The sequence below is a fragment of the Lytechinus variegatus genome, chromosome 14 (assembly GCF_018143015.1).
Source record: "Lytechinus variegatus isolate NC3 chromosome 14, Lvar_3.0, whole genome shotgun sequence".
Lineage (NCBI taxonomy): Eukaryota > Metazoa > Echinodermata > Echinoidea > Temnopleuroida > Toxopneustidae > Lytechinus > Lytechinus variegatus.
The window spans coordinates 9178114-9195676 of NC_054753.1; the positions used below are offsets into that span (position 1 = coordinate 9178114).

The 17563-nt window shown below is 36.8% G+C and overlaps 1 protein-coding gene and 1 long non-coding RNA gene across 3 annotated transcripts in view; one reads left to right on the plus strand and one right to left on the minus strand.

The window, feature by feature from the left end:
- Window positions 1–17563, minus strand: part of LOC121427507 — a 32062-nt gene that overhangs the window by 14079 nt on the left and 420 nt on the right. The window contains exons 2-4 of one of the 2 annotated variants that reach the window (XM_041623937.1): window positions 15129–15279; window positions 11544–11816; window positions 10554–10649 (exon numbers count right to left, since the gene is read on the minus strand). In XM_041623937.1, the coding sequence (XP_041479871.1) occupies window positions 10554–10649; window positions 11544–11816; window positions 15129–15279 (520 nt within the window). The remainder of the gene's footprint in view (window positions 1–10553; window positions 10650–11543; window positions 11817–15128; window positions 15280–17563) is intronic. The other variant, XM_041623938.1, reaches the window with a different exon arrangement.
- LOC121427508 lies at window positions 1653–5090 on the plus strand. The gene is made up of 4 exons (XR_005971698.1): window positions 1653–1761; window positions 2539–2631; window positions 3393–3504; window positions 4817–5090. It is a non-coding gene; the product is annotated as an uncharacterized LOC121427508 (long non-coding RNA).

Here is a 17563-nt window from a genome sequence, read left to right on the forward strand (position 1 = left end):
GACTCGCCGTACGTAGAGCAAAATATGACCGGGGTATTACTCATGCAGTCGAAAGACGAGTGCAAAGTACTGTCAAAGAAATTGCTGCATAGGGTATTTTGATATTTCTTCTTTTTATTTGTAAGAGGCCTAATCAAGTTATTTTGCACTTAAACCTATAAATTAATTCACCATTCTTCAATCAGTTGCATGTGGGGGTCAATTGTTTGTTCATTTATTTATTTATTCATTCATTTATTTGTTTATTCATGTATGACTTAATTTATTTTGTTTTATTTTAATTTGTTTTATTTTATTTCTGGCAAAAAGAATACAAACACGTAGAAAGTTGAAAGACCCGTCGACCGATGGCAATTAAGGGATACCCAATATGAAAATGGTTCCTAAATAGAGAGTTCTCTTGCCGGTAGACCATTACAACTAGAACACAAGGTATATGCCTACATATAAGTATTACGCATAATTATGTTTATTATTGTGTAACAGTAGAGGTATATCGTAAACAAACATATATACAAAATAGAAGTCACACGTATCAAATCAGGTAAAGTGTTTTTCGAAAAAGGGAAAAAGCCACTCCTCTGATTTTAAAGGACAAGTAGACCCCAACAAAAAGTTGATTTGAATAAAAAGAGAAAAATCCAACAAGCGTAATGCTGAAAATTTGATCAAAATCGGATGTAAACTATAAGAAAGTTATTATATCTTGAAGTTTCGCTTATTTTCACGAAACAGTTATATGCACATCCTGCAAATGAGGATACTGATGACGTCATCCACTCACTATTTCATTTGTATTTTATCATATGAAATCTAAAATATTCTAATTCTCCTTGTGTTCAATTGAAACAGTGATTATTTCCTCCCTGAACATGTGGATTTAGCCTTTTTGAATACTATATAGTTCAGTTAAGCTGGTCCTTATTGTCAAATCTGTAAAAAATTAGTTATTGTTACTTTCAAACAATAAAAAACAAAAGAAATAGTGAGTGATGGACACCATCGAAAGACTCATTTGCATGTCACTGAGTTGTGTATATCACTGTTTTGTGAAAAATAAGCAAAACTTAAAAATACCCTAACTTTCTAATTTTGCATTGAGGAAAAAAAAATCAGCGTTATTCTAGTTAGATTTTTCTCTATTAATTCGAATCAACATTTTTTGGGGTGGACTTGACCTTTAAATGATTTATTATGTTACTTGATGTGAAAAAAAATTAAACATGAAAAACTTAAATATGAAAAATTTAAAATGAAGCTTGTTATTTTTTGTTGGGGTTTTCGTGAAAATCAAATGTCTCAATTTTTTTTTATCAAACCAATTATCGTCAGGGCTCGTGAATTTTTCGTTAATCGCTGGGGGTATGTAGGCCTATACATTGCGGACCGTGCATCCGCCTATAACACCCCCCCCCCCCGTCCTGAAAGATGCGGCGTGCAAAAGTCGACTTCTGAATTTCCAAACAAAAACGCCCCATTTTGATGGTTTAAAAAAATAACGTGTGCAAATTTAAGCACTCGCCCTTGACCACACCCCCAAGGCCAAGGGCTGAACTGGGCCGGGTGCACCGACAATTTCTGAAGGATTTGCACACGGAACTTGATGAAAAGACATAAAACCCACTCGGAAAGCCAGTCTTCATCATTCTGTTGGCCGAACCTGCTCCTCTAAAAGACGACTACCTAATTATTCTTAGAATCACCAGTTTCGATACATCATCATCATGCCTGGACCCGACGTCAAGTGTTTCTGTTGCCAAGGTAAGACATCTCAGTCTATAAAATAACTATATTGTTTTAATGATCATGCTGAAATGGCGCCACGGAGGGGGCGGTACAGAGGATCAATCGAGGGTTAATCTCAGCTCGCGTGCCGCATCTCCCGACGCGTTTGATGTCGCCCAGCGCCAAGTGGTATATTACCTGAATATAATTGTCTGCATTCGGCATTTGTTTTTAATTTGAAAGGAGAATGTCGCCTTTCCATATAGGGCACATATACAAATCTCCATGCAAGGCCAATTGTGACATTGGGACAAAATCCATGCGCTGCCTTCGAGGGGTTGTTGAATAACCAGAGATGATACCACGGCTAGACATGCTAGAAGGGCGTGAGCGTCCCTAACCATAGATTGCTATTGTTGATATTTTTAGTGGGAATTAAGTAGAATGAGATGAGAAAGTATGAATAGAAAGAGGTGAGAATACACGAAAAAGTTTATTGAAATATGGCGTCGCCCATGCGTATCGTACTTTTTGCACCCCTTTCATTAAGTCTAATTTTGTTACTTCAGTAATATTTAAATGTTTCAATAAAGTAGTGTTCATATTCGAAGTTGAATTTTCGCTTTTGTTTATACTCCGCCGAGCTTATCTTTTTGTCCTAAAGGTGATTTAGTTGTATCTAATATGTAAACTATTGGATAACGAATGTTATCATACTTTGCTTTATTTGCAGTCTTAAAATAAGATATTTTGAAATATATTTTAGTTCCACACAAGTGACACTTATTATGTTAAACTTTTTTTTTATTCCAGAGGGCAAAGAGTGTGCCTGCGGGGGTGGAGAGTGCTGCATCACAGGAAAATGCTGTCAGGAAGGAGATGGAACTTGCTGTGGAAAATGTTCAAGTGAGTCGCCAATCGAATTCGACACTCTAAAAATAGAAATGTTAACTAAACATTTGAAGGGTTGGAGGAGTGGCGACATTTTCTAAATGTTGCATTTACCACTTTAAATGGTTTGGCCCAACACTTAAAATGTATTCAGCTTTTTTGGAAAAGGTTGCCACTCCAACATTTCAAATGTTGATTTTGCCATTCGAATTTTTAGAGTGGACATAATTGTCAATAAATCCTGCCAATTAATTCATTCTTAGCAAAGTGCAGGCCTATACATTTTTGTGCTGAATAATTAACAAACCTATAGCTAAATTGATTCTAGTTCAATATGCCAACATTATGCTGTTGGAAACAGGTCCTAATATCGATCAATCATACCGACATATATCCATAATTGAAAATATATTGCGAATTCGGAGTTTAGTTTGGTTTGGTAATGGAAGATGCGTCTCGGAACCCGTATACTGTGCAGGTTTTTTTTTATGTTTTTTTTTTGGGGGGGGGGGGATATAAAAAGGCATAATTATTCTTTTATCAACAGCATGTTTTTTTTATACTACCACGATGTGACAATATCTTAGAATGCTACTCTTGAATATAGCTTTTATACCCCGAAAAAGCAACTTTCTTTTTGAATCTGTACAATATAGATGATCGTTTTCATGCTGACAGTTATGTGTTCCATTAACTGCATTTTCATTATCAGAGACTTCTCCAAGCGATGGTATTCATCTAAGGAGTGATTTTTAAAAAATCTCCTTTTTTTCCAGATGCTGCATGCAAGTGTGCCGATGGCTGCAAATGTGAAGGTGCCTGTGCCTGTACTATGGGTAACTGTACGTGCTAGGTCATCATCTAGACCAGTTTCTTTCCGTTGGGAAGGTGAGTGATCGTACTAATACACTGTCAAAGCTGTGGTGTTAAAACTGACACCAATTGGTGTTAATAGAGGACAACACCCTATAGATTGAACATAACACCAAAGAGTGTAAATGTAACAACCATAGGTGTTGTAATAACACATAGGTGTAAAACTAACACCACCAATTTAACACCGGTGTAAAGTAACTGGTGTGGTCCTCTATGTACACCGGTTAACACCAGTTTTTAATGTGTATGGTTAAGAAAAGAAACCAAAACCCAAGAAGAGAAGTAATATTATTGGAAAGAGTAAAATGTGAGGAATTGTTAAAATAAGCTAGTAAGGACGTTTACAAAATCTTGTACTTTCTGTTGGGATCCTCAAATTGGCAAATGTGCTTCAAAATTGTTGATTTTGTGGACAACTCTCCATTTGTTTTGTACACAAATTTTGAGATTCCCCCCCTTTATTTTACAATTTCAAATCATGTTCTCCTGACCTTGACAAATGTGGCGTGAATTATATTTTCCCATGAATATGCTGTGCCCAGGAGACAAAATGCAATTTGAAAGATAATGAGGAAAATTTGATTTTATGTACAAAACTAATTGAGTTGTCCACAAAATCGGCCATTTTGAAGCATTTTTGATGATCCCAATAGAAAGTACAAGACTTTTCAAACTTCCATAACTTGCTCCTTTCATAACCGATTCTGAAGAAACTTGTGTTCTAATTATTCCTCTCATTTTATTCTTTTCAAAGGGATCACTTCTCTTTTGGGGTTTTGGTTTCCTTTCAAATCTTAATATAAGGAAGAACTGGGGAGCGTGTTTTGCGTTCTATCCGACAAGTTCTCGGCCAATCAAAATCAAGGAAGGTTGTAAGATCTGACAATTTGCCGGACGAAATATTGAAATATTTTGAGGGTATGTTAGTCCATTAAAGGGAAGGTTGTTTACATGTGACATCACACATCTTTGTCGCATTGCCAATGGGAGGATGTCCATAGCATTAGTGATTGCAATATTCAAATCAGTGCTCATAACTTGCCCAGTTTTGTCCAATATTTCTCGAACCTTTGATCCTATTTGAAGTTTCTTGTTTTCACACAAGCCCACTTGTTCCATTTCCCTTTAAGTTATTATGATTCCATGTAATATAGACTCGTGTCGTCGACATGTTCTGTTTCATTTGTCATGAAAATTTTCATTGAGACTGTCACTATAGGCTATGTTAAAAGTCACGGATACAAACAATAGATATCTCCATGTATTATGAACATAACTTAAAATACTTTTTCTCTTCCTCTCTTTTTATTTCCTATATCTGCAGATCGTCATCTCTTCTGCAAATTTGCTCCAAGCGGATTTCATTTGTGTATACCATGTATCATTTTTGTAACATAATGTATATTTGTTTTTACATAAAAAATAAAGTACACTTGTAAAAATTAAGGCATTTCAAAGAACTTTAATTGCAGAATCACTTACGGGTGCCCCGTGCATCTTACTCATTTTGGAATTCTTTCACGATATTCTTTTACTACCTCGAAAATATATTATTTGAAAATTGACAATATTCGCTATAAAATATGCTAAAATTGCAATGGTTTGTACGTTTCTTTCATTAAAGTGGTGAGGTTTTAAATGTTGTAGGTGCTTTTGAAATTGAGAGATCGACTTACAAGCAAGAGCTTTTTAAGTTTTGCAATTGATATAACCCAAAAAGGTCGCAAAATGATGTTTTCAAGTATTCGTCGAAGATAGTGGAACACTAGCTGTTAACCCCGAATTTGCATATGTGTTCAAGTTTGGTAATTAATGCGATCGTGAGCTCTTGCTTGCAATGTCTGTGTGGAGTATTGCATTTGAAAATCACAACCAGTTTGAGAAATCTAGCGCTTGAGTTTAAAATAAGGCTCAATATTTTCGAGCCGCCGCGCAGTGACTAATACTGTTGAACCAAAAGCAACAAGTTAAGCAAAAAGACGTTCACTTTTAGCCTGACCTTAAATATGCTTCTGGTTTCATCAAAAAGTCCCGCTGTTACAATACAATGTAAGGCATCAAAAAGTCTTTATTACTATTACACTCAGAATTTTCGTAGCCAATCCCAAAGTTAAAATGTGAACCTACTCTTCAATCCATGAATTAATCTGTTCACAGAATACACCAACTTGCAAGACTAACGTTGCAATTATTAAATGATTATTATTTATTGATTACTTAGTTATATACTGATCATGAAGAAGAAAAAATAGTGGGTAAAAAAGGGTAGGTTCTATTAATACTTAAGATATGGTTTTTCAATCGGCAAAAAGGTTCAAAAGAGCAGAGCGAGAGAATTGAAGAAAATTGGAGGAAATAAGAAAAAAAATGTGTGTGCCCAATGATGAGCAGATGAAGAAACACAGAGAGAGAGAAATGAAAAGGATTGAGTGAAATGTGGAGATAGAAACATGAAAAACGAGGAACAAAATAAAGAACAGTATATAAAATGCCTCTATACCAAGTTCATGACGGTACCCAGCACATTTTACCCCCTATCAAAATATTAAAGCCTATCGTTGCGCCGCCACTGGTTATACGGTATGTCCCAAAGATAAATGATAATACCAACTACCTATCAGAGAAACCTATCGTGGTCTGGCGCCGCCACTGGTTATTAGGCTTACCAAAGATCATGGACTGGGAGACGGAATACGTGGATCATTCCTGGTGCTAAAAAAAAATACCACATTGTCAGCCACGGAAGCTTGGAGGGGGGGGGGGGGGGGGCGCTTGGAGCTCCTGCCCCTATTTTATTTTTTTTGTAAACGTCTGAAACGGAAATAACCATAAAATTGTTATATATAGGACTACATTCTTTTTAACATGTGTTTTTATTAAGAATTTCATCCCAAAATCAATTGTAAATCCCAACACCCCTCACATATTTCACAAATCGGGTCTAATTCTCTACGTTGTAATAATTATGTTTGTACCATCGAGATGGATATCCACCTCTATAGTGGTGAACAGATGGGGGTGGGGGCTTCTTTGCCCCCCCCCCGTTCCCCCCCCAAAAAAAATAATGACCAAGGAAAAGACTAATGTATGGTAAGACATTTCTCAATAACTGGAGAAACTGAGCACGGCAACAATGAGGAGAAGATGGAAATGTATCGGGCACACACTTTATATCAACACAGCATTGACCTGGGCACTAGAAGGGAAAATGAAAAAGGGAAATGCCCAAAACAACTTGGCGGCAAACGGTAGGAAAAGGAAAGACCTTGGCTGGATGGAGGACGTAGTAAGAAGGCAGAGATGTGGCCTCTGATAGGCAAAGGTGGAGACGTTCGGTGGGGGCCCGATGTGCCATTAGGCATCTGGAGGATGGTAACAGGGTGCAGTTTCATAAGCTGTTCGTAAGTTAAGAGCGACTTTAACGACTGGTGAACCCTTCTTCCGGCGCGCTAAGGCATCGTCAATTCAATAATTTCAACAATTTACAACAAGAATTAAAGGATCACCACTCGTTCTTAAAGTCGCTCTTAACTTACGAACAGCTATATGAACACCCACCAGCTCATGCATATATCTACCTCCCTCAAAATTTTTGGCGCATTACGACACTGCCTCTATGATTAATTTTGTACCCAAACTCTCGATGCAAACTTCACATTAGGTATGATAAGACATTTCTAAATAACAATGGGCCTACATGCTTATTTTATTTCAAGTTAAACATCATAATTATTACCATATTCATATGCCTGCATTTTAGCATTAAATGAATGGTTCTTAAATCATAGACCCTCACAACTCAAGCTACTAAGGGATAGGCCTATACAAATTATAGTTCGATGAGTAATTTCTCAGCTTAAAGGGATCATGGGCGTATGGTCCATGCTGATTCAAGTAGAAATGTTCGTGATCAACATTGCTCAGAGTGTAAAATTTGCTTCGCGCTTGCACTAATTAGTTAGGGCTTATTAGATACAACGATCTTGTTTAAGAATAAAACTAGGAAATAACTGTTGACCACCCTAAGCTTTAAAGAAACTAACAAAAATCAGTTTTGGGCGGGGAAATGTGGATGTGATCGCTGCACACATACGTGACCAAATTATTTCCAAACACCCCCTAAAGGTTTTTTTTTAATCTTTTTCCAAAATAACCTCCTAGACAAGTTTTTCGAGGTCTTTATTTACACATTTTGGCCCCAAAACAAGTTGGCTCAGCGGTAGAGCGTCCGCCTCATGAACGGGAGGTCGTGGGTTCGATCCTCGGCCGAGTCATACCAAAGACTTATAAAAATGGGACCTTCTGCCTTCTTGCTAGGCGCTCAGCATTTAGATTGGAGAAGGGTAATAATAACATGTTGTGTTATGCAGGGCCCGCTGGTAGAGCAGTTTCCTAACTGAAGTGGCTACCCTGGGTAAATAAAACGTTATTATTATTATTATTATCACCAGAAAATGTCCCGGGGGGGGGGGGGGGTGGGGGAAAGCTTGGGCACATAGACCCTAAACACGTTTGGCTAGTCTTTTGAAAAAAGCTTTGGAAAAACACATACCCTAAATAAGTTTGACCCCGCGATTGACCAGTCTTTCAAAACCACCCTTTTTCTTGAAAATCAGATATTTCTTATACCCGTAACGAGTGCACGCGCGGCCCGCGTCCACTGAAAAGTGGAAAAACATCCCTTATATACATGATATAGTTAACGAAGTACCACAGTTAGAATGAAGTCCATGGCATTTTCGCCAAATTTTGCAAAGTTGTAGAGGAAGGTATACCTAAGAGGTGCAAACATAAAAAATATGGGTTCATGTGCATGTTTTCAAACTATCAGCACTTTTATAAGTGCAAATGTGCTTTTTAAACACCCCAAAACGTGCCAAAAGCTTTGTATCTATGTGAGGAAAAATTCCAAACCTCTATATACCATTTCTTCAAACTCGAGGTCATGTTTTTCATACTTTGGAGCACTACATAGTAAAGTATTTTGATATTGTATATAGAGGAATATTTAAAAATGGTCCGTGGAATAATTTCAGTTTATTAGCTTCATAAAAAACACATCGGATCTGGATCGGGAAAATACGAGTTAAATTCCTTCCCAGGGCCCTGCATAGGCCTATACAGTGCGTATAAAAAAAACGGGACAGTTTCGAAAAGTCTATGAAAAATTTGTTTCAAATTATTTTTATCTATATTTTGATGTTAATAGATGCTCTAAGATCTTATCTTTGAAATGCCATTAAAAAAAATAAATTTTGTTCGTGCTTGAGCGAACACGGGACGTTTTTGTCGGGGGTTCAAAAAGAGGCTTGCGCCAAAATGGCAGAAATTAGAAATTTGATTAGGCTTTTGGCTAATCAGCAGACTTCCTCTTAATCTTTTCATTGTCTTTGCCATAATTTTCGAATTATGCTGTCAAATTTCATTTACAAATTTATTTATTTACCTGAATTATATTGTTTTTCATTTAAACTTTTTTACCCTTTAATTTTCCTTCATAAGTAAGAAAAGAAGAGACTTTCTGTCAACCCAAGTAAGAAGATTTGCATTGTTAATTGGGAAAATTTGTAATTATTCAAATCCTTTTATTATGTGAAACAAAATATGTTATGGTACCTTTAATAATTATTTGGTGAAAAAAATTATGCTATGGTACCTATAAAAGACATGAATCCTATTTTCAAGGGTTATTGAATCCTGCTTCACCAAGTTTAATTATGTGCTTGACAGGACAAACAGGAAAGGATTCATGTCTTTCAACGGCAATGGTGTATTGAGTCAATTTTAAAGGAGCAAGATATGGCAGATCGGGTAAAATGTATTAAAAAGTTGCGAAGCGAGCAAGCAAAAATTTCCACTTTTTTATTAAAATATCCAATCTTGTGATTTTGACATAATATTCAGAAAATGATATCATACTTCAATTTCTATGTTTTCTGTTATTTTTCTTTCCCCTTTTTTCCTTGGTAATAATTTTTTTTATTAGGGGGGAGCACCCCGAGCCCCCACCCTCAGTATGCCACTGTTCAAAGGCACCATAACCTTTGTAGCACATAATGAAAGGAAAAAAAAAACACGCTCTCCCATACTTTGGTTTAAAAAAAAAATTCTTGCCTAAAGAAGGAATATTCAAAGCTAAAAGAGAACAGATTAAAAAAGGAACAACAGAACCGTTGAAGCAAATAAGTAGATTTGGAAATCAATTTTGACCGCATAATTCGAAAATTATGGCAAAGATAATGAAAAGGTTAAAAGGAAGTCTGCTGATTAGCAAGAAGTCCGACCACCATATTTATGATTTTATGCCATTTTGGCGCAAGCCTCCTTTTTTACCCCAGACAAAAACATTCCGTGTTCACTCAAGCATGAACGAAACTAAATTATTTTAAAGGCATTTGAAGGATAAGACTCCAGAGCACGTATTGACACCAAAATATAGAAATCATAATTTGAAACAAAAATTTTATAGACGTTTCAAATCTGTCCCGTTTTTTTTTATACGCACTGTATAGACAGGTCAAGATTTTAAAGTAAATGCGCTAGCCTGGGCTAGCTATAACTTAGCCTAGAATGTTTTCCTGTCATTAATGAGAATTTGATTAGTTTTATAAGAATTGGATCTAGATTTACACCGAAGCCTAATGCCAATAAGGGTACCGGCAATTTGAAAGCGCTGATTCATTCATTCATGGCAACGCGAACGACCACAATTTTGTAAAGGTCAAGTCCACGCAAGTCATGAATATTCACATTGGCTTCCACAACTGCGGTGGGAAAAATAATTTTGCCTCCCGGACGTTCACGGACCTCATCCGGCGTCTATATTTGACTGATTTAGATTGACTGGTCATACGCTCAGACCTTAGTGCAATTTTAGGTAAATGCAGACGAAGTCATGAATTATGAATGCGGTCGGAGTGGCGATCATCTGAATACAAATTAATGTCTAACAAGTTGATAAAATAACGAAGGAATAGCGAAGAGGAGAAAATATCACCCTCATGACGAAACTCCAATAAATGATAAAATAAATTTAAAAAAGAGAAGAGGAGGAACCTTACCATCAAAGCAATGAACTGGGTAGTTACAGAGCACACCTCCATCCACATACAAATCAGTACGATCAATGTACTTCCATTGGAATGGAAAGAAAACACCTGTTTGAAAAAAAAAATTGTAGACAATATTGGGACAAAATTATTGTAAATATACACAATTTTTACTACTTTTCAAAAGCTCTAAATTCATAATGAATTTAACTGTTTCGAATTTGACCGATGACGTTTGAATTTCACAATATACATAGTTTCGAAACCACGTACTTTCCAGATCCCCGTTGCATGAAAGTTACTATTTCGTAAATGTTGTCCAATGGGAGCTACCACATGGTAGCAGTGCTCAATAGCCAACCATAATCAATGATGCCATTGCAGTTATACCTTGGTCACATTTGCTCTACGGCGGCCGTACGGCGGATCGAAAACAGCAGATTTATTAATTTTTATTCAAACCACCTATATGTAGTTGGACTAAAAATGTTTAAACGGCTGTTTTCGACTCGCCGTATGGCCGCCGCAGAACAAATGTGACCATGGTATTAATAGACCAGTTCGTAGTTTACTTCATGGACAATTTTGGTCAAATGACCTTTCATTTCAAGGCAAGATATTACGTAAGCTTGCCTTACATAGCAGGATGAAGAAATTGAATAGACCAGGTGAACAGAATAGCACACCAATGAACACTTTATGAAGGTATTTTTTGCATTCCTACTTTGAATGCATATCATAGCATGTTGCACAATGTACTTGGCAAACTGTGCATTGTTTTTTGTGGATGTAAATGAAAACCAAAATTGAAAAGAATATACGAATAATCAAGACATCAAAGTTGTCGCTTATCTCATTAAATTTTAAACCACCATGTCACTTTTAGTACAAATGACCTGCTTCTGATCATGCATAGAATCTTTTGATCATGCGCAGAAAGGACGCACGAGACCGCTCTCCTGTCATAACCTCTGAGCCATTCTTCCTAGATAGCCTACCCACCTGGAATGGCCATGGACATCCTGACGGCGGCTCTGATCGGCAAAAGGGGCGTGGTCTTCACGTGGCAATACTCTTCCATCTTCAGACTGAGATTGGTGACCACTATGCAAAGTTCCTTGCCTGTCGCCTCGTAGAGGTCCCGAAAGGTGGCATTTGGGCTACCCAACTTCTCCTCCACCACTTCCCCCATCCAGCGGTAAAAGGACCGACCAGGGTGCCATCCGAGATTGCGGAGGACGTTCGGAACCATGCTACACGGACCACATCGAGCATCTAAACAATTAAAAAAAAATGCTTAGTTATGGAAGCTTAAAAGTGCCACCGAGATGTTGAGATAATTATCTCGGGAAGTCGACATCTTGATAGCAAAAGATAAGATGACGAGATCCTGGATCTCATCATGTCGACATCTTTTAGAAGAGATGTTGAGATGACAAGATCCCGGATCTCATCATGTTGACATCTTTTAGAAGAGATGATGAGATGACAAGATCCTGGATCTCATCATGTTGACATCTTTTGGAAGAGATGATGAGATGACAAGATCCCGGATCTCATCATGTTGACATCTTGTAGAAGAGATGATGAGATGACAAGATCCTGGATCTCATCATGTTGACATCTTGTAGAAGAGATGATGAGATGACAAGATCCTGGATCTCATCATGTCAACATCTTAAGAAGAGATGTTGAGATGACAAGATCATCTCATCATCTTTTCTACAAGATGTCAACATGATGAGATCCGGGATCTTGTCATCTCAACATCTCTTCTAAAAGATGTTGACATGATGAGATCCGGGATCTTGTCATCTCATCATCTGTTCTAAAAGATGTTGACATGATGAGATCCAGGATCTTGTCATCTCATCATCTCTTCTAAAAGATGTCGACATGATGAGATCCAGGATCTCGTCATCTCACCATCTCTTCTAAAAGATGTTGACATGATGAGATCCAGGATCTCGTCATCTCAACATCTCTTCTAAAAGATGTTGACATGATGAGATCCAGGATCTCGTCATCTCATCATCTCTTCTAAAAGATGTCAACATGATGAGATCCAGGATCTCGTCATCTTATATTTTGCTATCAAGATGTCGACTTCCCGAGATAATTATCTCAACATCTCGGTGGCACTTTTAAGCTTCCATACTTAGTACATGGGCAGTCGCACTTGGGGAAGCAGGGGCCGATTGCACGAAAGGGTCTTTCCAAGGACCATCTTTCGTGTCGACTATCTTTTATGATGCGCTGTATGCGGGATATTTCTGAAATGTATAGTAAACAAATAAAATTTGTGAGCTAGCATTTAAATCAATTTGTACACAATTTCATGATATATCACATCACTTTATAAACTAAGATTTAGTTTACTTTAAAGGATGAATAAAATAATGAGTTTGCACTTTGCGGGTAATTTAGTCAATATGGGTTTCACATGGCGCATCATAATATAAAATGGGCGACACGAAAGACGGTTCTTGCAAAGACCCTTTCGTGCAATCGGCCCCAGATTCCTCACCGATTAAAGCTATTACAATAGCGCCGTGGTGTAGCGGTTCTGACTCTCGCCTTGTAATCAGAGGACCGTGTGTTCGAATCCCACCACTCTAATTCACACTTGCCACTCTCACCCAGGCGGGGGGGGGGGGGACGTGTCCCCCCCGTAAATTTGAGGTTCGTTCCCCCCTAAATATTTTTTTGATAACCTTTTTTTTTGCTTGTCATTTTTTTTTCCAACGTCCCCCCCTAAGGTCACGTGGACCCCCCTTGAAACGTGTGTTGTCCCCCCTAAAATTTAGGTTGATGACCTTTTTTTTTTGCTTGTCTAAAATTTTTTGAAGCGCTTGTCCAATTTTTTACCTGTGTCCATCCCAAAATTTCAGATGGACACCCCCTAATTTTTTTGGCTTCCGCCGCCAATGGGTACCGGTAGGAAACAACCGTCATTGTGGTTGGTTTAGCAAGTTTGCGGCTAACATTCTGCTTGGAATGCTATGAATCCAGTGACCGGGTATTAATAATTGTATGTTCAAAGTGCTTTACAATTATTAATACCCGGTCACTGGATTCATAGCATTCCAAGCAGAATGTTAGCCGCAAAATTACAGTCGTAGATTGATAAAGCGCAATACAAATGCCAATTATTATTATTATTATTACAATATATATTATATTGAATAGCGCAATCATAATCGATGGGCTTTGAGTCCTTTTGTTGGTGCTGACTGCATGTATGCGACATTATGATTCGGCTGATTTGACAAAGACTGCAATTGCCTTTCACTTATTTCTCCTTAAAAGGTTAGGCCAATTATTACACGAGTATAACACCAAATATAGAATGAAGATGGTCCCGAAGAGTCACTCGCTAGTTGTTGAGATGTCAATAAATGTGATCTGGATCAGTTTTAGAACTCTGAATAAGTTTTGGAGCTAGAGGAAACAATCCAAATTTAAACACCAAGGCCAACACCGGACTTGAAATCACCCAGATGACTTATATTTCAGCCAGGCGAAGCTGATTTTTATTATGAATCACACACAATGCTCAATGCAATCAATCAAATAAAGTAGCTCCATGATCAATCACTAAACTTTGTGTTACGGGACCCCATAACACATAGCATTCTCAAAATAATATCTTTACCAAAATAATAATGATAGGGGAAGGCGGGGTAAGTAGTGATACTTTTTGCATTTTGCATGTTAGAATTGATATGACTAATGACATTGTAGAAATAAGTACCTAGCTACCCTTTAGATTTGATTCTTAGAAAATCTTTTTCACCTATATTTAACTTTCTACCCCTACAATGAAAGTCATCGTGAACTTTGAAAAAAAAAACGATGTCAAATGGCTCAACCTGCCCCATCTGTGGGGTAAATTGTGCCACCTTCTGGGGTAAATTGAGCCACAAAAAATATGTAGGCCTACAGGATGTATGCAGGAAGAACCAACATGTCAAATTGTTTTATTTAAAGTCTTTTTACTTGCTAATTCTCTATAAATACTAACATCCTCTAAAAGTAAAAGAATTGTCATGTGAATTTGCTCCTTTCTGCCTGCATATCAATGGCTTTAAATTTTTCATTTTCATTATTATTATACATTACCTTACATTAAGAACTACTTTGGCTCAACTTGCCCCATGTTGGCTGGCTCAAATTACCCCATTCCGAACTTAATGCGATATTTTCACATCCACACATTTCTTATGCATCCATTATATAAAAGACTATATGACAAGAATGAAAATTCATACCTGAACAATATTGTTCTTATTTCTTTATTATATTCAAAGACGTGTGCGGATAAAAAAAACCACTAACATATTTCACACCTTTTTTATTTTTTGTTGTTGAAATTTGTACTTTTCCCTCTAAAACTTACTTTTTGTTTCAAAGTTGAAAACAATGTGGTGGGGTTAAGGGTTATGTAATGGGTCATCAATACATGACACCACCACAATGTCTGACTCATTCATTATTGGCCTGGGGGTGGTGGCTCAACTTGCCCCAATGCTCAACTTACCCCGCCTTCCCCTACATTTCAATTTTAGAGAGTGGGTACCGTATTACCGAGTGCATCGTTGAAGAATGGTCCATATTTCATGACATCAAGGAACTTGTCTGAGGTATACCCTAATGCAAGCATAGCAGCGGTGATGGAGCCCACGCTAGCCCCTCCGAATCGACGCAACTTTTCAAGATGCCCGAGACGCTCCAGCTCCTTGATACAGAATTTGATAACATAAAAATATACAAGAATAATGACAATAATGATGGTAATATTGATGATAATGATAATAATAGTAGTAGTAATAAAATACTACTTCTTCTACTACTACTACTACTACTACTACTACTACTACTACTACTACTACTACTACTACTACTACTACTACTACTACTACTACTACTACTACTACTACTACTACTACTACTACTACTACTACTACTACTACTACTACTTCTACTACTACTACTAGTAATAATAATAATAATAATGATGATGGTTATACTACTACTACTAGTACTACTTCTGTTATGATATAATAATAATAACAATGATAATGATAATAATCATAATAATATTAAAATATTTTTTTCTATAACAATAAAAAAATAACATGTACACGTTGCATTCAAATGTTGTTGAAAATAAATTTTATCTATATAGATCGGATTTCGACTGTAGTTGATGTGAATCAAAATGGCTGGTCCCTGAAAACGGGTCACCAGACCTGTGTAAAGAACAGCTTTTATGAAACTGTCCCAGTTAGATTATCTTGGGATACCCTGCAATGTTTTGAGTATGACAGTGAATTACACACTCTAAAATGATGGATTGTTCCTACAAATGGTTGACTATCAAATTTCACTCTTTCTGCAATTCCAACTTTTCTTCAAAGAAACAATTTTTATTCATTTATTTCAAATATTCAAGAGAAGGGTAGCCCAATCAGCAACAAGCTGGTTTTTGTTGGGGCACTTTGTAAACAAACACAAATATCAAACATGGTGACATATTCAAATATAAACACAAATTAGAGCATAAATACTAGTATTAAAAATCAAATAATGAAATAACCATGATAAACTAAGGAAAATAACAAAATCAATGAAATATGATACTCTACAAATGTTACCTAAAAGTAAATGAAAATTACATATACACAATAAAAATGAAAAGAAGATAAGATATGTACAAAAATGAGGAGAAAGAGTACAATAGATTCCACCATTAGTCCCTATTACACACCAAATGTCTTTTTCTTTTTGCCATTTCTCGTTTAAACTGTTTAATGTCTTCTATGAATCAGAGGTGTTCGGGTAATTCATTCCAATGCTATGGGCCAGTGACAAAAATGATTTCTGTTAAAAGGTTGTATGAGCATATGGCACCCTGATTATCATCTTATTTGTGCTCCTTGTTGCTCGAGAGGATACTCCTTCTATATGAATAAACTTATCACAAAGCATCTGAGGAGCACCTCTTCGTGTATACATTTATGAACCATTAAACAATATGGCGATTTAGATTGCGAATTGGCATAAATGCATCTAGGCTTAAAGTGAGAGTGAAGAATAACGATTTTACAAATAAACCTCATCGGGAATTTCCTTCGCAAAATATAAACCAACAAGGCCTCGTCCAAGCAAAGATTTTTTTCGATAAAAGGAGATGAGGGCCGACACTGAAAATATCCTCAAAATCGGGATGTAAATTAGAAAGTTTTTGGATCATTAAGGTTCGCTCAGTTTCATAAGAGTGGAATGAATAACTCATGATCAGTACAATCGATGGATCCGTTTGACGATTTCATACACTCCCGGTTTTCCCCTATTTTCCGTTTCAAGATATTTTCAACACTTTAATTTCAGATTCCTCTCGGTGATCTACGATGAGAAGCAATGATGGTAAATTTTCGGTTACACTTCGTAATTCCGAAACACGTAAATTGCCTATACCTCGATGTTCGTTAATCCGAAAACGTAAACGGGTTCGTTAATCCGAACATTTTGGGCGTTATTCCGAAGGTTCGATAATCCGGAAACGAAATAAGGCTCGATGTTCCGAAGGGTCGTTAGTCCGAAAACGAAATAAGGTTGGTTAATCATTTAGTTTTCGGACTAACGAACCTTCGGAATTACAAACCTTATTTCTTTTTCGTATTAACGAACCTTCGGAATTACGAACCTTCGGAAATACGAACCTTCGGAATAACGAAGCTTCGGATTTACGAATGTATGCGAAACTTTCAATGAGATGTGTGCTAAAAACATAGTTTACATTGAAAAAAGTTCAAACCTTGAAAATGTCATGGTGATATATAAAAGATAATTGATTGAAATTTAAAGGAATGCATCCATTCCACCTATTCATATGTACAAAAAGAGCTATACCTGGTGCAATTTAAAAAGTTCAGAATCTAGTGAATTTATTAATTTGATGAAAATTCCAGTGTTTTCATGGGACTGGTTACAAAGCAAGATGTTGGAAGAAAAAACGT